This window comes from Pelodiscus sinensis, unplaced genomic scaffold (assembly GCF_049634645.1).
Source record: "Pelodiscus sinensis isolate JC-2024 unplaced genomic scaffold, ASM4963464v1 ctg68, whole genome shotgun sequence".
Classification (NCBI taxonomy): domain Eukaryota; kingdom Metazoa; phylum Chordata; order Testudines; family Trionychidae; genus Pelodiscus; species Pelodiscus sinensis.
This window is the reverse complement of record NW_027466009.1, coordinates 481,856-503,702: the sequence shown is the minus strand read 5'-3', so window position 1 is coordinate 503,702 and position 21,847 is coordinate 481,856. Positions and strand designations below refer to the sequence as shown.

Sequence of the window (21,847 nt, the reverse complement as noted above, 5' to 3'; positions counted from 1 at the left end):
TGCACAAGACGCTGCTCTCCGGTTACAAGGGCCAGGGAAATGACACGGAAGGCGCCGGTAACGGAGCCAGATGTCTTAATCGTGAGCTTCAGAGGAGCAGCCCAGTTAGTCTGTAACAGGAAAAACTTAAATATCAGAGGGGTTAGTCAGTTTCAGTGAGAACAAGGAAGAGTCCTGGGGCAGTGGAAAGACTAGTGCAGGCCTGGGGAACTTTTTCTGGGTCGGGGGCTGCTGACCCACGGAAAAATCAGTCAGCGGCCGCAGACAAGGGAGAAGCAAAGGGAGAAGCCCCTGAGTGAGGAGAAAGACACCCCCACATTTACCTGGCACACCAGAGCCTGGAGGGACCAGGTTAGTAGATTTTCTGAGCTCCAGCCCTGCAGGTGGGTGGGAGGGGGAGGGGGAGGGGGAGAGGGGCGGGCGCATGAATGCTGGCTCCTCAATGCTGAGCCTGGAGGGGGGGGGGCAGCTCCAGGCAAGCCAGGAGCCGAGGGCCTGAGGTTCCCCACCCCTGCTTTCCTGGGATAAGAAAATCCTGCTCCATCTAGTCAGGCACAAACAGGCGTTATGAGGAGCCACTTCTGAAGCAAAACTAACCCAGCTCTTTTGTCCCGCTGAGCGGTTTGATGATCTTGGCGGGGAGGGAGTCTGGTACCGTCCAGAGACGTTGTAGGGGGCTGTGCGCAATTCCCTGCGGCAGCGCGTTCCCCTGGTTTCTCCCGGCGCTGGCTGAAAGGCACCGCGGCGCGCGCCCTTCCCAGCATTTCCCCACGAGGGGAAGGAAAGAAAGTTACCGCCGCGGGGGGGAAGTTTCCCTTCCCCAACTCCACAGAGCGGTGACCGGCCCCCTTTGCGGCGGCCTGGCAGCCGCGGGGCGGGCCCCAGGAAGAGGCGGTGCGGCGCTGGAGAGGCGAGTTCGCTGCGCGGAGCCCGGGAGCCGAGCGCAGCCCGGAGCTCGCCCAGGGGCGGGGAGGGCCCGGCAGGTAGGCTCGCCCCGCGGAGACTGGTCACTAATCGGGGTGCGCTGCGCGGAGCGCAGTTACCGCCCCGGCGTTGGGCCTGGTGGGGGCGGCGAGTCCTTGCGGGCCCGGCCCCTGCAAAGGGGAAACGCGTCCGGCCCTGCGGGGACCCGGGGCTCCAGTCCCGCGTGTGTTAAAAGTCGCTGAACGGAGATTTCCTCGTCGGATAGAAAAGAAAACCGGTTGATCTGGGGGGTGGCAGAGCAGCTCCGTGTGAACAGCCGCTGGGAGGGGTGGGGGAGAAATCTGTACCTCCTAGGATTGGCAGGGAGCTCCGGGCTATGTCTACACTGCAGGGTTATTTGGGGATACCCGAGGGAGCCTGAAATGGCGATCCCGCCTCTTCCCAGCAAGCTGGTTATTTCGAAATGTTCCGGGCTCGTTCTTCCGACGCCCCTGTAAACCTCACTCCACGAGGCGTAAGTGGCGTTTTGCAACCCGGGGGTATTTCGAAATGTGGCGCTGCAGGGACAGTGCCAAAGTACAAGATAATCGATTCTGAAATAAGATACATGCGTTGCCTAGCTCCAATTGCAAATCTTATTTCGAGCCATGGTGCAGTGTAGACCCATCTCCAGAGATCATCCTGCACTCGAACAGGACTTAGCATTCTCTATCTACAGCAGAGTTTCTTAAACTTTTGAAGACATCGGAACACCAAAGGATATTTTTTTTAAATGCAGAACACGGAGGATTTTTTGTTGAGGAAAAACAAACCAACCAAAAACCCTGCCTCTGAACACAGTTTCAGAAACACTGGGCAAGCTCCCAGCAGAGTGTGGGTGGGGCTGTGTCTGGCAGTTTGGGAAGAAAAAGCCTTCCCACCTAGGCTACCAGATGTCCATGATCTTAGTGTTGAATGGGGACAGACTGGAACAGGATCTGACCCTCTCAAAATTGATTTCTGCCCTACTTGGCGTTGCTCCTCAGAGCCATCTGGTAATTAGGGTTGCCAGATGGCTTAGCCAAAAATACCAAAACTCCTCACCCCCCCAAAAAAATTCTGTTGGCTAACATATTTGCTATGTGTGGGGGGTCCGTTTCCTGGGATCAGGAGGTGGCTTTGGAGCGATGCTGGGAGATCTTCATGGGGTGTCGGGCTTGATCAGATGTAGAGTTCGGGAAGTTATCGAGTCAGGCAGAAGAGAAATGTGCAGCGCCTGGTTTGGTTTGTCTCGTAATGCATCATGTTCATCATTTTCCATTGTCTCTGTGTGCAGGTTGTCTGAAATCACTGGGAGTGTGCTACACTCAAGACATTGCTGCTGTTGCTGTCTTATCCTTCCCTCCTGCCCTGTGGTCCGGATCCAGTTCCGGTGAGATGGAAGTTCTGTCCCTCGGCCGCAGCTCCGGAGCCGGCTCCTTGCTTCACGCATTGATCATTTTCTTCCAAGCACTGCGTGTCCCCGGGCTGGACTCAGGTAGGAATGTCCGTAGCTTCTGCTGCTGCTTACAGGATTGATTGATTGGTTTGATTTCAGCCATTGCCCTGTTTACCTGTTTATAGAATGGTAAACTGAAATTGGCACAGACTTTCCAGTGTCTGAACATCAGTTAAAAAAATAAATGAAAGATTATGGGTGGAGTGAAATCTTGTAGACGCCCCTAACACAAAGCCAGCCCGAGCGTGGGCAGAGGTGGGGGTTATATAGCTGTACCGCTACCGCAGTGCCACTGTGAAATCTCCCATGGCTGCTCAGGATGTCCGCAGATAACTGGTTAGCATCTTCCCACATGGTGCTTGCTGGGTACTGATTAACCCGTGGCCTGGCTGGGCCCACCCCACTGTGGGAAGGGGCGTTCCAGCCTGGCTCACCGGCTCCTCCCAAACACCAGCTTTGCTCCCCATAATGGGGAGAGGGGCAGGCATCTCTGTGGATCCCCTTCACATGGGCAGCTGGTTTAAAATCCGGCTCCTCATGGGCACTGGCTCCCACCTCCCCCTGCTGCCTCTGACCACAGCGGCAGCATGGAAATGTGGCTGTCCTAACGAGCGGCAGTAGCTAGGCCAGGTGAGCGTCTCCTGTCAACACAGCCCTGTCCACACTGGTGGTTTTATTGGTGAAACTTACGCTGGCCAGAGAGGTGGGTTTTTCACATCCCCGAACGACAAAAGTTTGTGGCACAGAAGTGCGCGTGTAGAAAGTGCCGACTGTGCTGGGGCGGGAGGAGGTGGCAAATTCAGGGAGCAGCTTTCCCAGAGGTGTTGCAAACAGGCGAGTGTCAGAGTCTGAGAGCCAAGAGGGCAGAAACAGAACTGCAAGGGGACAAGACCAGAGAGAGCGGCAGAGACACAAAAGCAAAGAAGCCAAACAAGCCTGTGAGCACAGGGTGACTGGGAACAGCTACAGAGGGAACATCGAGTCTGTTGTCTAGAAAAGGGTGGGGCTGGTCGCTACAAAACTGCTCCTTTTGCTTTTGGGTCCTTCTGCATTTGGAGAAGCAGGACTCAGTATATTCCATGTGAATAAAAAAGATTTCAGCAAAGAGTGTAGCAGCCTCTGCTCATTTCTGCTTCCAGCAAGCCCCAAAATGGGACTAGCTGCTGAGACTGAAATGGGGATCACACAGCAAAATGTCTCCTCTGCCCTTCAGGATCCAAAACTATGGACCTACTGCACCTCATCAATCCCCTTTCTTCATGTGGCGTTCTCTAAATGGGCCCCTTTTCTTCTCGAAATCCTAACCGGCTTGAAAAATGTGAACTCCTGGAGGGAAAGATTTCAGCCTATGCTGATAGGAATATTGAGCAGACGTTTAACTTTCTGAAGAAAGATTCTTTCCTGACTGGTACCCTACTTTATATATTTTATATCATTCAAAAAACTTTTTAAAAACTCCTTTCATTTGCTAGTGCAAGGGCATTCGGTCTAGAGTGGCTGATAAGGAAAACGGCAGACTGTATTTCAGCTTCCATTAAAACTAATATTATGGTTATCCCAGTGCATTGTTTATTGTAAACTGTCTATGTTGGTTCAGGACACATTCTGGTGAATGTCAGAGCGTGCTGCAAAAGAGGCACAGAATAGGAAAATACACCCAAGGGACCTGAATTTAGGGGTGTCATTGATTTAAAGGGAATATGACGCACTTACTTTTTCTTTGTGCCTTTCACAGCTCGGTTCACAGTGGTTGGGCCTGGTCACCCTGTCACGGCCATGGTGGGGGAGGAGATCGTGTTACCCTGTCGCCTGTTCCCCAGCATGAGCGCTGAGAACATGGAGGTCAGATGGTTCCGCTCTGAGTTCACATCCTTCGTGCACCTGTACCGGCGTGGGAAGGATGAGTTTGGGCAGCAGATGCCCGAGTATCACGGCAGGACTGAGCTTTTGAAAGCCAGCCTCACGGACGGGAATGTGGCCTTGAAGATTGTGAATGTCAGGCGTTCCGATGAAGGACAGTACCGCTGTTCTGTTCAGGATGGGGTCTTTCACGTAGAAGCCGAACTGGAACTGAAGATCACAGGTCAGTAATGTGGGTCCGTCATCTCTTTTTAGCGGGCTCGTAGTCCCAGATCCCAGAGCTACTCAAGTACCTATCTCCCCGCATCAAGCACTTACCAATTAAGTGCCCATGAGACCCTAAAAATAGTCATTAAACAACCACTGGGCTAGTGAGACAGAGAATGGTTCTGGTAGCCCAGTGCTTATGGCTGTCACATGCTAGAAGGAGATCTGTGATCTAGTCCTCCAGATTTCTCCAGAGTGAAACAACTTCAGCAGGAGCGTGAAAGAGCCCCACATCAGACTCATGAGCAGTGGGAGACGGCTGTTGAGACCATGTCTCCCCAACAGGTAGAGGGGGGAAGAGGAACCAGGGTCTCCCACATCTTCAGCAAGGGCTGGAAACACTGGGATGAAAGTCACATGAAAGTTCCCAGCACCAGGTTTGTCAGCCAAAGGAGCTTCTGACTCCTGCAGTGCCAGGCTGCGGATCACAAGTGGAGATAAGAGCTTTGACCCAGCTCTGAAATCAAGGGGAGGGCGATAGGATGTGCCCCTCTGTCACGTTACCGAATTTGAGGGAAGCAGGCAGATCATGGCTGCACCCATAGGTGGGGATGCTGGCCCAAAAATGGTATAAAAGTCATACACTTTGTTAATTGGCCTTTCTTTTAGTAACCTTTCTTTTTTCTCCACTAACATTTAAAAATATCTGTATGTTTGTGAATAACTTGGGCGCCATGGTCACACACGTCCGAACAAGTGCACATGACCTCAGTATTGGTGCTCAAGACAAAACTCGCCCCCCTTATGGATGGAAAATGTTAGAGGAGCTTCCCCCCGCTTTGCTGTTTTTGGGGACTCATTTAAGTAAATGTTGGAAATGGTTAAGGGGGCGCAAGTGCAAGGAGGGGCCAGGGCGGAAGAGCACAGAGGATGCCAGGGTGGAGCTCGCCTACTCATAGGCTACCGTCTCCTGGCTCTACCTGCTAGTCCCTGCTGCTGCAGCTCTGCTCCACTCCCTTAAAAATCAATTAAATCTGTGAGCTCAAAACCTATAAAGCATAGAAATTGAGGGAGAAATCTCTTGTGTTCCTTGCCCCCTTTATGTCCTCTCCAAAGAGGTTAATCACAACTGGCTCCCCTGTTCTGGAGAGCTTTCACTTCCCTCTCTGAGGCCCCCGGATTGAAACACTGTTACACAACTGCTTTACAAGTGCTTACGTCTTGTGACCGAGCACTCCAACCAGAATGTATACTGTAAGAAATGCACACTTCAGCCTAGAAAAGGATCCCTCAGCTTTTTATATGTCAGGTCACTGACCACCCAACCCAAAAGCTGCCATCCCAAACAGGGGAGAGGGAAAGAAAAAAAAGTCAGGTTTGCTAAATATCACAAAATTTAAAATACTTCCTCACGGGAAAACTTCTTTTAGATAAAGTTGAGAGCACAGTTTATACATTCCAGAGATATTGTAACTATCCCAGAAAAAAAGCAGTTTGAACCTGGGAAAAGAATTAAGGTTACATTAAAAAGAAATCCGAAAGAATTACTGTCCACAAATGCCCCACAGATAGAATTATAATGAAAACATAGTGGTTGGGTTTTTAAGCCCTATGAAAGATGAAAGTGGAATTTTATTTCTATTTTTTAATACAGTAAAACCTGTGTTATCTGGCATGCTCGGGGATAAGGGTGTTCTGGTTATCTAAAAGTTCTGGTTCTCTGAAGGTCCCACCAACCTAGGAAAAAACAATGGACAATAATAGTAAAACTCAGGTTTTTAATATTGGTAGTTTTGTAGCATGAGGCAGTTGGTCTCACATTTCTAGTTTGAGTTAAAGAGGATTAGTAGTTCTTAAATAAAAAAAATAAGCCAATCAAGTCAGGCCTGAAAATGTGACAGTATTGTGGCTGGGGGCGATGGCAGTTAAAGTTTTCTGGTTAACAGAGTGCCGGATAACAAAGGTTTCACTATATATGCTTAAACTGAAATTAGATTTCTTGTTCTCATGCACTCCCTACAAGGCAGGGGCAAGTTACCTACTGGTTGGTTTCTGATAGGTTTTTTTTTTTTTAAATCTCAGGGAGCAATTTTTCCCTTCTGTGTTTCATGGCAGTTTTTGATGTTGCGCACATGCATAGTAAAAAGTATAGTTTTATTTCAAACGCTAGTATAGTTTGAAATAACAAACGTGATCTGTTTTCCTGGAATATAATTCTAGTTTGTTATTGCAAATGAAAGAATGCCATTTGTTATTTCCAGCCTAACAGGGGCTTTGTGTTTCAGATGTCTCTTCCCCGGGAGCAGTTCCCTGGATTGTTGTTTGGATTGTGACTCTGGTGATTTTGTTGGTGTTCATCGGCCTGACCCTTTTTCTTCTCAAATTAAGAGGTAAAACTCTAAAGGGGGGAAGGCAGTGTGATCGGAACTGGGTATTACCCTTATGAAACGACAGCTGAGACCTTTTTTTGTAGTCGAAACACAGCCATAGACGAGATGGAAAAAGAGACGCAAATTATGAACTACAATTTTCTTATCTTTTTCCGCTTTCCTTCTGAAAGAAGCTTTTCTGACATTTGGCCCATATACACGGGGCCAAATGTTGTGGGGAGGAGGGGGAGAATCCTCTTTTGGAACATCCCTTCCTCATAGAACAAGGTTTACAGGGAAACCGAAAAAACGCATCTGCTTTTCCAGTTTATTCAGTGTTAAGTAGTGGCATTATCATTCCCACTCGCTGGTTAGGCTGGCATTACACAGGGACACTTATTGTAGCAAACACAAATGAAAATTGTTTTCAATAAAATTCATAAATGAAAATTCTATTCTGATAGTTCAGGTTGTAATGGAATTCTCTCATGGAACCCTGGGGTTCCACAGAAAACCATTTGGGAAACATACGTCTAGATGTACCCTAAGTGAGAAAGTTACAACAACTTGAGTTCTGAATTTAAATTGATTTTTGTGAAACTAATCCAAACTTCTGTATGAACACATCCATTTAGGTGGAGTTTATTTTAGTTTTGTTTAAACATGTTTCTCTTCGTCTTAAAATTAAGTCTAAAACTAAGTTTGTACTAGTTTAATTAGGCTGAAAATGGAGCCCAAGGGAGTCAAGTTCCCAACTGTTACTGAAAATCGATGTACTTAGGGCTCGTAACTACCCTTGGCCCCTATGAAAACTCCTGTCTCAGAATGGGTGAGATTTAATTCTAGTGTGTTCAAAAGATGATTGCAGCACTCATGGATAGCGTATTATTGTTGAGGTGTTTGGCAGGCTACTTCTGTGGGGTGCCACTGTGCAGAGACTTCCTAGTTTTTCTGTTTTATTTTTTATTTTAGTGTGGGAGCAAATGTTCAGTCTTGGGGCCGGCAGGCTGCACTCCTGTTAGTTTGGAGTCTGCAGTTTCAGGAGGAGGGAACTGAGCAGGAAACAGCAGTGTTTGCTCAACGTCTTGGTCTCAGGTTAGAGACAATTCCTCCGGCGTCAGTTATTATCTAGGAAGTAAGTGTCCTGGATCCACAGGAGCGGAGTTCTTCCCTCGCTTTCAATCAAGCTCTTCATCCCCTGGAGTTTGCCCCACTTCCAGGGGGTGCCTCTTCCTTCAGAGAAGGCCTCACAGCCTCACCCCTCCTTCAATGAACATGGGGGAACCAGCCCGCCTGTTTTCACTAGGGCTGTTAGCGTATAGAACAGACATTTAAACAATTAATTGATAAGCCTGGGTGTATCAGTTAATCCTAACGACTCCCCCCCCCCACCTCTACATCCCTGTACATGCCAATTCTTGTAGAGCTGCCTGCTGCTTCCCACAGAGGCATCAGCATCTTGGGGGGGGGGGGGGGGGGGGAGGCAAGAGCTGGTGCTCAGGAGCCGGCTCCCCGTGAGCTCTGGATCCTGCAGAACCACCTTCTCTGCTCTTCCCCCCCACCTCCCTGCAATGCTGCCTCTGCATCTGAGGCAGCAGGATGGAGTGGCAGGCAGAGCCAGTCCATGAAGAGAGTCAGAACCGGCAGGGGCTCCCCAGGAGTGGGGCGGGGAGCACAGTGGCTGCTGGCCCCTCCCCCAGGGACAATTTTAGTAACCACGTAACAGTTTAAAATTGCCACAGCCACATGATTACTAAAACCCACAAAATTGAACACCCCTAGTTTTTACATAAAGAGCTCTCCCCGATGAGTCCCCACTGAGCGAGTCTCCTGAATAGAGACCTGTATGTTCTTAGGGACAAATTCATCCCAGCAACGGTTTGCTGTGACACCAAACAGCCCTTTCAAACCAGAGTAGAATTTATTAGCCACATGGAGTTCCCTAGGAACCAAGCCTTGGAGTTAGGGGAAGTGCCTGTTGAAGGGTTTGCCTCCTTGGAAGGGCTTACTGTGTGCTGTTTGTGACCATCGCTGTTCTAGGGCGGTCTCTGTGTGTTAACACATCAATTTATACTTACAGTGCCCCCAGACTCCGCCACTTATTTCTCTCCCACTGGGAACCCAGTCTGCTCACACATGCCCTGTAAGCGCTTGGTCGTTCACCCAGAAGAGATTGAAATGCCGCCTGGCTGATTAGCAGAGCGCCCGCTGACGGCAGCATGTTTCTGCTGGTGGTGCACATCTGCACATGCCTTGGTGCACATAATAAAATGTTTTCTTCACATTGGAAAAATGTGAGCAAACATTGCCTGCAAGTCCTGGAATAACTGCAATGGCTTGGTAGAAGGGCAGCATGGTTATTACACAAAGTCTCATCATGAAAAATTACTTTAAACCTAGAACCACTGAAAAAGTCCTGACCTGTCTGTTGTTTTCTTTTCCAGGGAAATATCTTCACCTGATCAGTAAGTTCCTTTTGTCTCCTGGTAGAACCAATATGATGTTGCGAAAGATTTCTGAATGGATGCGACCACATCCGCTGGGAACTCATGAGTAATACTGCCCGTGCTGATTGCATGTCATGTTATGCAATTAAGGGTAGGATGCCAGCACTGGCCATGTGTTTCCAATGAGGTAGCCTGGATGGTTGCCAGAAGATTTCTGGGCTCCTTCCGCCTTTCCTTGTAAATCTGCAGCAGATCAGACCACTCGTGCAGCCACACCGTGGTGGAGTTACCTTGTGCCGTCCCTAGGGGTGAACGGATGTTAAACACTGCCCGGCATTGCCCAAAATGATCAGTGATTGGGGGGTAGACAGAGGTTAATTCACCCAGGAGAAGCTTTTACAGGATGCCCTTTTGTTTTTCATTCAGGTAAACTTCTAAGAGAGCTAGGTAAGGATATTTTTTGTTTCGTGGTTTTTTTTGGACTGCAGCTTTTTCTGTTGTTCTGACTCTTACAGATTCTGCATTTTGTCCGGTTTAATTTTTCTCCTTGTCTGTTTCTTTGCTTTCAGAATGGAGGCGATGCCTAATTGACGCAGGTAATGACAGTGTGAGCTTAACCAATGGGAAACCCTGCTCCCTTTCACCGTGTAAAAGCTAAGGAGATGTGTGTGTAGAATATTTTCCTGGGTCAGGGATCAGAGGCTTTGGAGGTTCCCAAAGGAGAGAGGAAAGGTCCAACGCAACACGCCTGCCTTACATGCCGCTCCCACAATTCGGGAAATATCCCTGCTCGGAGTCACTGGGCAGTTAATGCTTCTTAGGATCCATCCTAGTCCTAGTGTCAGGTAGAGGACCAGCAGTTGGCTTACGTATAGACTACAGGCTTCTTTCAGAAGAAGCTTTTCCGGAAAAGAGTTTCCAAAATAACTTCTTCTGAAAGAGATCATCTACACAGCAAAAACATAAAAAAAGGTGATCTGCTTTTTTGAAAGATAGTGTCCACACTGAATGGATGCTCTCTTGCATTTCAGCTGTGATTACTGAGTGAAGTGGCCACCAGGGCACTTGTGCTTTTTCCTCTTTCCTCTTCTTTTGAAAACTCTCTTCCCTGTTGACACACACCTTTATCCGAAAGAGCTCTTCCTTGTAGAAAGAGGTTTACCAGTGTCAGAAAAGTCCCCCAGTTCTTTGTTTTTTTTGAAAATGAGATTGTAGTGTGGATGTAAGTGAAGCTCTTTCAGAAAAACATGTTTTTGAAAACTCTGTAGTGTAGACATAACCTAGGGATCACGCTCACTAGAATTCAGGGTCTGCTCTGCTGCTTTTGCTTTCTTCCTCGCCATAAAATCCCAGGTTTGTTCTGCTTTTCAACCATCGTTCTGCTTTCTCCTCCATGAATTCTCCAAACCCTCTTTCTCCTCTCGCCGCTGTTCTCATCTCTTCTACAGGCTCTTTGCTTCACAATCAAAATCCCAATGTGAAAGCTGCAGTCTGCACTAATAAACCTAGCTGGCAGCCCTGCTGACTTCCTGTACAGAACCTGAATGAAGCATAGATTAACTACTGAAATGTCTACAGAGCCCAGGCACATGGAAGGCTGCAGCAGGCGTAAGCTGGAGCCAATCAAGTTCCAGGGTTTTAAATAAGAAGGGAGGGCACCACAGGGAAAATATATTTGTGATCATTTGACTGATGTAAGTAGAAATCCCCTGGGGCTGCCCCAGGATTCCAGCATCTCTGGTGTCCGGCAGGAGGAGGGCTGGACGTGTAACGCCAGGGCTCAAGGTTGGCTCTACAAATCTTGCTCTGTTCCTCGCATGGAAAGTGACTCTCCACTTCACTGGGTTGAGGTCTCAGGGCTGCTCCCTGTTGGAAGCCGGGCAGCCCCTGGAGGCAGAAGATTCCCTGAGTCGCTGCCCAGCTGGGGCAGCTTCTGTCCCTGACACCATCGACCCCCCACGGCCGAGCTCTGCCCCCACACTCTGATTCTCTCTCCAGACAACGTGACTCTGGATGAAGACACGGCGCATGTCCTGCTTAAACTGTCGGAGGATGGGAAATGTTTGCAATGGGGATACGATGTGCAGTCACGGCCTGACATCCCGGAGAGATTTGACGTTGACCCCTGTGTGCTTGGCAATGAGAGATTCACCTCGGGGAGACATTCCTGGGAGGTTGATGTGGGGAATGGGCATAACTGGGCTGTAGGGGTGGCCAAGGAGTCTGTAAGCAGGAAGGGAGGGATCAGTATGACCCCCGAGGGGGGGATCTGGGCTGTGCAGCGGTCCGGGAGTAATTGCTGGGCTCTCACTGACTACGTCACCCCCCTCCTCTTGTCCCAGATCCCCAGGAGGGTCCGGGTTTGTCTGGACTGTGACCGGGGGCAGGTGGTATTTACCAATGCTGATACTGAGAATCTAATCTATGTTTTCCCGCCAGGCTCCCTGCCCCAGGAGAGAATCCGACCCTGGCTGGGGGTATGGGACATGTGCCCACTCCGCCTGTGTCACTGACCTCAGCCTCTCTAGCCTCACAAACCCTCGTCTCTGTGACCCTGCAGGAAACCCCCTACCCAGCCCCTGGCTCCTCATCTCTGTTACCTGAAAGCTCCTCCCCCTCCTTCCCTGAAGCCGCTGGGAAGAAGGGGGAAGAACCCCTGGGGCTTACGGGGGAGCAGAGGGGCTGAGGTGGGGGTGCTGCTTATCTCTGTAGCCAATGGCAGGGTGCTTGGGCTGTGCTTCTGGCCAATGGCAGGGCAGGTTTGGTTAGTCTCAGTGCCTAGTGGCAGTGATATCACCTCTAATATCATTAGCTCACAGACATTTACCTTCCCCCCTCCATCCCCCTTCTGTTCTGACATTTGATTTGTCCTTTTCATATGTGTTCATTTTTTTAAATTGTATCCTTTGGTATATATGGTTGTGCCAATTTTCTTCCACTATTTGATCTGAGGAAGTGGGTCTGGCCCAGGAAAGCTCATCACCTAATAAACCATCTTGTTAGTCTTTAAAGTGCTACCTAGTCCTGTTCTTTGTTTTGGCTAGTGGCAGGGCAGCTTGGCCAAGCTAATGGCCCAGGGCAGGGCTCACACCTCTTGGCTGAGTAGCCAATGCTAGGGTGGCTCATCCAGGCTCATGGCCAATGGCAGGACCAAAATGGCTTGAGACACCAGCCAATGGCAGGGCTCACTCAGCTCAACAGCCAATGGCAGAGTGGGGCTGACTCAGTTCAACAGCCAATGGGAGAGTAGCTAAGCCAGCTTTGTGGCCAAAACATGATGATCACATTTGCATTTCCCTTGCCTGGAAATAGGGTCCTTTCAGGACGAAGGGGAGGGCCCAGCTTTTCCTCCGACCCCCCAGTCCCTTGCCTTCAAAGGGCGGCTGCATCAGGAAGCAACATCTGCCAGCGATGCCTCCTTTACAGTCAGGGAAGCATATGGGACCAGAGGGAAGGCCTCCCCCAGCACGAGGCACCTTCAGGAGGAAGGAGCATGATTAAATTGTTTGGTGGGCCAGAGATTCCCCAGCCTTGATCAAGCCCGTCCCTGAGAGCTCTCTGCCTAACTTGCTCTTAAGTTTGTCCAGTGATGGAAATTCCACAACCACCACAGGCAATTTATTCCAATGTTTAGCCACCCTGCCAGGAAGTTTTTCCTGATGTCTGATCTCAATTTCCTTTGCTACAATTTAAGCCCATTTCCCCACAGTCACAGCAATTAAAGGGCTTCTCACCCACGTGGGGTCTCTGATATTCAAAAACCTCTGAACCTTTTTCGTCACTCTGAGCAGTTGTAAGGTTTCTCTGCGGGGTGGGCTCTCCTGTGTCTAAGCAGGTGGACCCTCTGACTGAAACTTTTCCCACAGTCAGGGCAGCTGAAGGGCTTCTCTCCTGTGTGCGTTCTCTGATGAATAACAAGGCTTGAGACATGGCTGAAGGTTTTTCCGCAGTCAGAACAGTCAAAGGGTTTCTCCCCATGGCTTTTCTGGTGATTAATAAGATATGCGCGCACACTGAAGCCTTTCCCACAGTCAGCGCATGTGTAGGGTTTCTCCCCGGTGTGGTTTGCACGGTGATTCTTAAGACAGGAGCGCCGACTGAAGCTTTTCCCACAGTCGGCACAGCTGAAGGGCCTCTCCCCAGTGTGGATTCGCTGATGTTTAATAAGGTTGGCGCGCTGATTGAAGCCTTTCCCACAGTCAGCGCAGCTGAAGGGTCTCTCCCCCGTATGGGTTCGCTGATGTCGAACAAGGTCGGAGCTCCAGCCAAAGGTTTTCCTGCAGGCAGGGCAGCTGAAGGGTTTCTCTGCGGTGTGGATTATCCGATGCTTACTGAGGTACGAGCGCCGACTGAAGCTTTTCCCGCACTCGGAGCAGCTGAAGGGCTTCTCGCCCGTGTGGGTTCTCTGATGATCAAGGAGACTGGAGCGCTGCTGGAAGCTTTTGCCACAGTCGGAGCAGTTGTAGGCCGTCTCGCTTGTATGTAGTGCCTGGTGGCCAATCAGGTGAGAGCGCCGACTGAAGCTTTTCCCACAGGCGGTACAGGGAAAGGGTTTCTCCCCGGTGTGGATCCGGAGATGACTGTTGAGACTTGAGCGATGACTGAAGCTTTTCCCACAGGCGGCGCAGGGGAAGGGTTTCTCCCCCGTGTGGATTCTGTGATGAACGTTGAGATAGGAGCGCTGACTGAAACTTTTCCCGCAGTCAAAGCAATAAAAAGGTTTCTCCATGGTGTGGATTCTGTGATGTCTAACAAGGTCTGACCTCTGGCTGAAGCTTTTCCCACACTCAGAACACTTGAAGGGTTTCTGGACTCGGTGGTTTCTCTGATGGTCAGTAACACCCGATGGGCACTGTAGGCTTTTCCCACACTCGCAGCACTCACACACAGTCTCATTTGGATGCACTCCCTGCAGGGAGAGAAGCTTAGGCTTCTGACTGAAGTAACTCCTACAGTCAGATAACTGGAAGGGGTTCTCACCTGTGTGGATCCTTTGGTGTGAAATGAGGACCTGTCTACACTGGAAACTTTTCCCACAGTCGCTGCAAGTGTAGGGGATTTTCTGTGGAACGGTTTCTTTGTTTCTTTTCACCCCTCTTTTCCTGTGACTAGATTTCCCCTTTTGCTCCACCCCACGGTTTTCCTGCTGCCGTTCTGAGCTAGGCTGACTCTCACAGGTCTCTCCCTGCTCAGGACTCTGGGCAACAAACCCCTCAGATCTTCCCAGTAACATCCCATGTGGATCCACTTGCTCCAGTCCTGTCTGCTGAAGATTGTCCTCATTCTCCATCAGCATTCCATCACCTGCAGAGACAGACAGAAACCAGACAGGGGTCACTCTCTGTGCTGAACTGAAAGGAAACAGGAAAAGGGGGAGAAAACACCCAAAATCACTGCTATCCACTTCCCCCAGTTTCATGAAAATTGGCTTATGAAAATTAATTTTCATAGAGCTTATTTGGGTATGTCTACGCTGGCACCCTCTTTCAATAGAGGGATGCAAATGCAGACATCAGAGATTGTAAATGAAGCGGGGATTTAAATATCCCGTGTTTCATTTGCAGAGTCGCATTATGGCGCTATTTTGAAATAAAAAGGCTGTTTAGCGGTTATTTTGAAAGAAAACCCTTCTTCCAAAATAACTGTTAACCCTTATTCCTGATAAAATGAGGTTTATTTTGGAAGAAGGGTTTTCTTTTGAAATAACCGTATCTACACAACGTTTATTTTGAAACAGCGCAATTTTGAAATAGCGCCATAACGCGATTATGCAAATGAAGCATGAGAATCAAAATTGTATCTCACGCTTCATTTACAATTTCCAATGTCTGCATTTGTATCCCTCTATCGAAAGAGGGTGCAAGTGTAGACATACATGTCCTGGTATACTGTCTCAAAGGGGAACATACCATTTTTACAGTTACAGCCTGCTGAATCTGTATGTGCTGTTTTTGTGCCTGTATCATTTTTGTATGCAAAGACAGACATATGAAGTGTACATTTGTTTCTAGTTCAAAATGTGCTAATGAGGGCTGTTAGTGACATGTCAAGAACTTAGCAACTCAGTACTAAAACCAACAACCAATGATGGTTCTATTTTTCCTGTGAGCCCAAACTGTGCTTGATCAGAGGAAGTCACATGGCCATGCCACCTGAAACTGAACTCCATCTTGAATCTAGTATTTTTCCATGAGGAGCATGAACTCAGAGTTCCCACCCTGGGGGAAGTGCATGTAAGGAAAGGAAAGCAATCAGGTCTCTCTCATCAGCTGGCTTAGACATAGCTTCATCCACCCTAAGAGGGTGCACACAAAGAAACCTGAAAACAAAGAACTCTGAGCAGCAGCAGACCTAAGTCCAGAATAAAGATCAGCTCTGTGACTTGAAGTATTTTACTTGAGATAAGAACTGTTATGGGTAAGAACTTGCAGGTAACAAGTTTCTTAGTGGATTAGAACTCGCGGGTGTACATTGCTGAAATTAGTCATTTACTTTGATCTACTCTCACTTAAATCCTACTTTGTCCTTAATGAAACCACTTTTGTTTCTTATCAAGCCCAGCCTAAGTAACTTAACTGGGGAGCAATTGCTGTCCACAGGAGTGACCTGAGGCTGGCTGCAGCAGCTGGTGACCCAGGCAGAAGGCGCGATCGGCGCCCCCACCTGCACGGCCGTCAATGGCTGTGACGTAATCATCGGGTGGCACCCTAGCCCCCTGCCTAGTTTGCCTAGCCTCACAGGCTGCCCCTGGTTGTCCGTATTTAGCGTCAGTACATATCTTACGGCAGTACGTAGCATAACCAGGTTGGGGGGAAGGAGGAGTTGGGCACCACAGAAAAGACCCCACATCCTTCCTGAGGAAATCTCTGTTGCAATTGCTGAAAAGTTTGTCTGCGTGCCGTCATGGCTGAATCTGTCAGGACCCCATGGCAAGCCAACTCTGAAAATTCCCATCTGGCTGGCTAATGGTTGGAAGATAATATCCTGCCTGACCTTCGGAGTTGCTCACTCAAGTTTTCTTTGAATGATGGGTTATTGAAATACTAAGAAATAAATAGGGATGAAAAGTTAGGGGCAGGTGGACCCTGTGGGTGGGGCTCTTCAGGGACTTGCCCTGGATAGACCTTAAAGTCCCACCAGCAGAAGGAAGACTGGCCACTGGAAAAGTTACTGAGATCTATGGGTTGACGGAACTGTGGGTAACTTCCCCCCGACTGCAGTTGAAGACAGGCTGAATGGTCAGTGAGACTTGAGGAAAATGCACAAGTAACTCCTGCTATGAGGACACACAAATGGTTTCTGAGTCAGTTTAGTGACTGCTCACCTGTGCGGGTGTCACTGACGCTCTCCCCTTCTTCAGAGCCCTGGCGATCTGGGATCCGCAGCTCTGCCCTTCGCTCTACCCAAGAGATCCCATGAGCTTTGGAGACTGGAAATCCTGCACAGGGAGCAATTAACCAAGTGCTGACTGTGTTCATTACGGTCTGGGCCGTTATTGCTTGCACAGCCAGGGTCTGAGTCACCCATCCAGAGAGGCTCCTTCGCCACCTTGCACATACTGGGCTCTGGTTGGTACAAGATCCTAGGACATGCTCACCTGCAGTAAAGGTGCATCCCTCTCTCCCTTGCTGCCTTGGGAACGGCCCAGCTGATTCCCTGGGGAGCCGAGCACCCTACTGCACTCTCTGGGGTACAGCTACATCTCCCAGCGTGTTCTATCCTCCCCGTGCCAGGGCAGGACGGAACACAGTGCTCAGAAGGGGAGCTCTAGTGAGGGCCGGCAGGTCTGACATCGAGGCCCCCAGGCAGGGCTCAGACTGCAGCTGCCACATGGCAGGTCACTAGGACTTGGAGGGAAAGGACCTAGCAGAGCTCTGGCCCCCCAAGGGCTCTGTCCACAAAGCTCCTGGCTGGGGGGCTCGGCTCGCCCTGCTCTTTGTCTCGGATGCTCTACCTAAACCAGGAGGCAAAGGAAGTTATCTGAGCAGCTCAGTGAATCCTTGGTGGCTGTTCCACACCCTGCGTACGCTCCTGACGTCTGCCTCCTGAGTCTGCCCCCTTGCTGAAGAACAGTCCCATTCCAGGTACCTTTGGTTGCCCTGGCACAACCAATCCCTGATCTTGCTTTAAATGATGGTCAGAAGAAGCTGCCGACAGAATGGGGTGGCCCTAGCTCTTACCGTTAAGAGGAGTTTTTGGACACAGACACAGCCTCTCTCAAATACACAGCAGATGAAAGATCTCTATGTATCATCCATTGTAACAATATCCAGCCTCTCTCTCATCATTCACGTGCCTGTATTAAGACTGTTTAAGTTTGTTAGTCAGACAAAACCCTCTGGTGATATCCAGGCACCTTTTACACTTGTGGGCCAGCTACACCAATGATCAGTTCATGGTAACAGACAAGCAAATGCTGAAGAACCTCGGGTCCAAATGTTTGGGTTACTGTAAGTGACTTGCCCAGGGTCTCACAGGAAGGCTGTGCTAGGGCAGGGAATTGAGCACAGGTTTCCTAAGTGCAGGGCTTGAGATGCAAAAATTGCTCCCGTTTATCCGCTATGCACCTAACACCCTCTCCCCCCCACAAACACTCACAGAGCATGAACTTCCTCGTCCACCCTCCCTCAGTCCCAGCCCCTCTCACTAGTAGAAACCAGCATGTCACAGAGACCAGCCACAGCCAAGAAAGGACTCTGGGAAGCGCACCCTCCATCCAGGGGTAAGCACCCTGGCACAAGGGGGACCCTGCTGGCACTGACAGCAGCTGGACTCAGCCCCACAACTCTGGTACTTGTCGTTCCTGCCTGGGCCCTTCCACTGACACCTCCGGCCAAGGCACAACATGGCTAAGATGGTGAGGAAGCAGAGAGATCTTGGCTGTGGGAAGGGCAGCACCACTGTTATGTCCCTGAACCTGCTTCCCCTGGGAGGAGGTGTGGATGGGACAATCTCTCACCCAAGAGCCAGGATTATTGGGGATGACACTCCTGACATTGGGAGTGGGGGCAATGAGGTACCCTGAACCAAACCCAGCCCAGCTGCTCTAGAGCTCACCCAGCTTCTGATACCCGAGGGGACAGGAGTCCTTACCTAGCCAGCTCACAGCCTCGTAATTCTCCTGCATCACATCCCAGTAGAGGGCTCTCTGGCCCGGATCCAGCAGAGCCCATTCCTCCTCAGAGAAATACACAGCCACCTCCTCGAAGGTCACCGGCTCTGCCACGGCCATTCCCTGACTCTGGCTCTGCAGTCCACGGGCTGAACTGGAGACAGACATGAGTATTCTGCAGCCTGTCGGGGGAGAAGGGCAACTGGAGACATTCCAGAAGAGGCTTTAATCCTTTCCACCCCCCATGCTACCCAGACTCGGTCCCTGGTGACACAAACGCTAGACTCCACAAATGCTTGCATCTCGATATTCTATAAACACCACACGAGTTAGATCCCAAAGTCATATTCATTGTCCCAATACATGGCTTGAGTTTCAACACTGCTGTGCCTGCAACAATGGGATTCGGTTCTCAGCACCCAGCGGTTCTGATAAACAAGCCGCACAGTCACCTGCCTGAACATGGAGGTAGGTGTGTTCGTTTAGGCTTCTGTATTTAAAGCCCCTATTCTTCCTCCATTCATTTGCAGCAAAGATCTAGGCCCACTCATAAGGACTAAACCAACAGAGATTAAGTGAAGTTAAGGTGACCATTCAGATGCTTAAAATTAAATGCACCTGCTGAATGTTTACAGGATGAGGTCCTAAGATTCATAGATTCACAGAATCCGGAGGAATCTTATTTCATGTACTTTGGTCTCATTTGTCACAGGCCACTGTATTTAACCCTGTTACCCCCATAACAAACCTTTATTTCCCCAAAGCATGTTTCCCAGAGTTGGGTTTGTAGTAAGGGAAAACCTGCCCATGCGGATTAGTGTATGCACAATGAAAGTAGGCCAGTCTATGTACAGGTACACTGAGGGAAACTGCCCCCTGGCCCGGCTCTCCACAGTCCCTGACACTAGAGACGGCTTCTGTGCAGCAGTCCTAGCTTCCACTCCCAGCTTGGGAAGGGACTATTTCTGGTTTGGCGCTCTCTCCCCCCGCAGGGATGGCTTCGGTGTTCTCTGGAGCAGCAGGGAGAAGTCAGATAAGGGAGGTTGTATGCATGCACCATACGAAGTGGCCACATTGCAACTACTGCAGAGATGATACCATCATTAAGGAGTGAGGAACCTTTTTTGGTTTGGGGGTTACACATGTGAGAAGTTAAAAAAAACAAAACCCTCACTGAGGTGGCCCCTAGGTGTAAGGTTCCCCACCCCTGCTTCAGATTGAAATGTTTCAACTGCTCTTCTGTAACAGCTACACATAAGGGGCTGCACACTCAGACACAGATACTGGTGACAGCAAATTGCACCGTTTGCCCCAAATTGATATCAGAGCTCTCCAGCTGTTAATAACATTTCGCTTCACATCCGAGTCAGCATTCCAGTCTCTGTCTTCACAGCTCAGAAAATGTCTGTTTTACCAGCAACTAATGAGCTCTAGCTATTCACCTGTAACAAAAGCCAAATCTGGCCAGGTCAGCACCATGCCAGGCACCCAACTAATGTAGAGGATTATTCATTTTAAAAATGCTGGATTTTGGCAACACAGAATAGTAGCATTGTTAGAATAAAGAAGACCAGTGAAATGTGTAACAACAACAGATGTAGCCTGTAGGGATGTTACATTGCGTTTAATCAGCTAATTGAGTAATTGATGGAATTTCCATCGACTACTTGATAAAGGGGCAAACTGTAGACCTAGCCCTGGGAGCTAATCCTGCTGCAGCTCTGCCTTTCAAATGAAGTAAGAGCTGGCTCTTATTCTGTTTAAAAAGCAGAGGCATAGTGGGAGATGGGAGAACCTATTTCTTTCTACCTCCCCTGTGGAGACAGTACTGGGAGGAACCAGCTTTTAAGCTGCTCCTCATAACACCAGCTCCTGGCCCTCCTCCCCGTTGTTGCTTCTGATGACAATCCCCTGACACAAGTCACAACCCCCTCCTTCACCCAAACACCCTCTCAGACCTCACACCTGCTCCTGCACCCTAACCCACTACCCAGTGCGCCCTTCTGCACCCGGACTCCTTCACAGACCCCGCATCCCCCTCCACAGAAACGTGCGGCTGTTGACCACTTTCCAAAATCTTGGAGAGGCCTCTGACCAAAAATCACTGCTCATCCCTGAGCTAGTTCATCCCTGACAGGTGTCTGTCTAACCGGCACTTCAATATCATAGAATCATAGAATAATAGGACTGGAAGGTACCTCAAGAGGTCATCGAGTACAGCCTCCCGCCCTCAAGGCAGGATCAAGCTCCATCTACACCATCCCTGACAGATGTCTATCTAACCTGTTCTTAAATATCTCCAGAGAGGGAGATTCCACCACCTCCCTTGGCAATTTATTCCAATATTTGACCACCCTGACAGTTAGGAATTTTTTCCTAATGTCCAATCTAAACCTCCCCTGCTGCACTTTAAGCCCATTACTCTTTGTCCTGTCCTCAGAAACCAAGAGGAACAAATTTTCTCCTTCCTCCTTGTGACACCCTTTTAGATATTTGAAAACCGCTATCATGTCCCCCCTTAATCTTCTTTTTTCCAAACTAAACAAGCCCAGTTCATGAAGCCTGGCTTCATAGGTCATGTTCTCTAGACCTTTAATCATTCTTGTCGCTCTTCTCTGTACCCTTTCCAATTTCTCCACATCTTTCTTGAAATGTGGCGCCCAGAACTGGACACAGTACTCCAGCTGAGGCCTAACTAGTGCAGAGTAGAGCGGCAGAATGACTTCACGAGTTTTGCTTACAACACACCTGTCGATACAACCTAGAATCATATTTGCTTTTTTTGCAACAGCATCACCCTGTTGACTCATATTCAACGTGTGGTCCACTCTGACCCCTAGATCCCTTTCCGCCATGCTCCTTCCTAGACAGTCTCTTCCCATCTTGTATGTATGGAACTGATTGTTCCTTCCTAAGTGGAGCACTTTGCATTTCTCTTTATTAAACCTCATCCTGTTTACCTCTGACCATTTCTCTAACTTGCTCAGGTCATTTTGAATTATGTCCCTATCCTCCAAAGAAGTCGCAACCCCACCCAGTTTGGTATCCCCAGGGACGGAGACGCCACAACCCCCCAGGCAATTTATTCCAGTGTTTCACCTCCCTGACAGGCGGGAAGTGTTTCCTAATGTCCAACCTCAACCTCCCTGGCTGCAGTTTCAGCCCCTTCTCCCCGAGCCCCTGAGAAGGGGCCAGATGACCCCCCCCGACTCACAAGGCGGGTGTCGGGGGCCTTTTGACAGCTGAGCCCCCCCAGGGTGTGTGAGGAGGAGCTGCCCCCCCACGTGCAAACAGAGACCAAAGCTTCCCCCCCCCGTTTGTCTGCCCCAGCGTCAACCCCCCCCATATCTGTGACGTCACTTCCCCCACGGCTTCTCTCCCCCATTAAGGCCCCAATCTGTGACGTCACCTGCCCCGCCCCTCCCTTGAACCTGCCCCTCCCTCACAGGTT

The 21,847-nt window shown here is 49.6% G+C and overlaps 2 protein-coding genes across 5 annotated transcripts in view; one reads left to right on the top strand and one right to left on the bottom strand.

Moving 5' to 3' along the window:
* The first annotated feature begins 19 nt into the window (after positions 1-19).
* Positions 20-12,298, top strand: LOC102445456 (butyrophilin subfamily 1 member A1-like). 4 transcript variants are annotated; one of them, XM_075918116.1, is made up of 8 exons: positions 20-351; positions 2,240-2,440; positions 4,137-4,484; positions 6,754-6,858; positions 9,282-9,302; positions 9,711-9,731; positions 9,854-9,880; positions 11,283-12,298. In XM_075918116.1, exons 2-8 carry the CDS (start codon positions 2,341-2,343, stop codon positions 11,795-11,797), a joined length of 1,137 nt encoding a protein of 378 aa, XP_075774231.1. In that variant the 5' UTR covers positions 20-351; positions 2,240-2,340; the 3' UTR covers positions 11,798-12,298. The 4 variants fall into 4 exon arrangements, with proteins under 4 accessions (XP_075774231.1, XP_075774229.1, XP_075774232.1 ...); XM_075918114.1 differs by lacking the exon at positions 20-351 and adding an exon at positions 521-983; XM_075918117.1 differs by lacking the exon at positions 20-351 and adding an exon at positions 1,063-1,438.
* LOC102445691 (uncharacterized) overlaps positions 7,144-21,847 on the bottom strand; it is a 15,151-nt gene continuing 447 nt past the window's right edge. Inside the window, exons 2-4 of the mRNA XM_075918103.1 lie at positions 18,378-18,578; positions 16,609-16,722; positions 7,144-14,588 (exon numbers count right to left, since the gene is read on the bottom strand). Coding sequence (XP_075774218.1) covers positions 13,063-14,588; positions 16,609-16,722; positions 18,378-18,564 — 1,827 coding nt within the window. The 5' untranslated portion in view covers positions 18,565-18,578 and the 3' untranslated portion in view covers positions 7,144-13,062. The remainder of the gene's footprint in view (positions 14,589-16,608; positions 16,723-18,377; positions 18,579-21,847) is intronic.

What these genes read in the sequence shown, in the direction of transcription:
- LOC102445456 (XM_075918113.1), top strand. Translation starts at nt 1,697, where the DNA reads ATGCAGAACACGGAGGATTTTTTGTTGAGGAAAAACAAACCAACCAAA. An exon ending in TTGCTCCTCAGAGCCATCTG is followed by an intron (nt 1,959 to 2,239) that starts GTAATTAGGGTT and finishes CTCTGTGTGCAG; the next exon opens with GTTGTCTGAAATCACTGGGA. An exon ending in GCGATGCCTAATTGACGCAG is followed by an intron (nt 9,881 to 11,282) that starts GTAATGACAGTG and finishes TTCTCTCTCCAG; the next exon opens with ACAACGTGACTCTGGATGAA.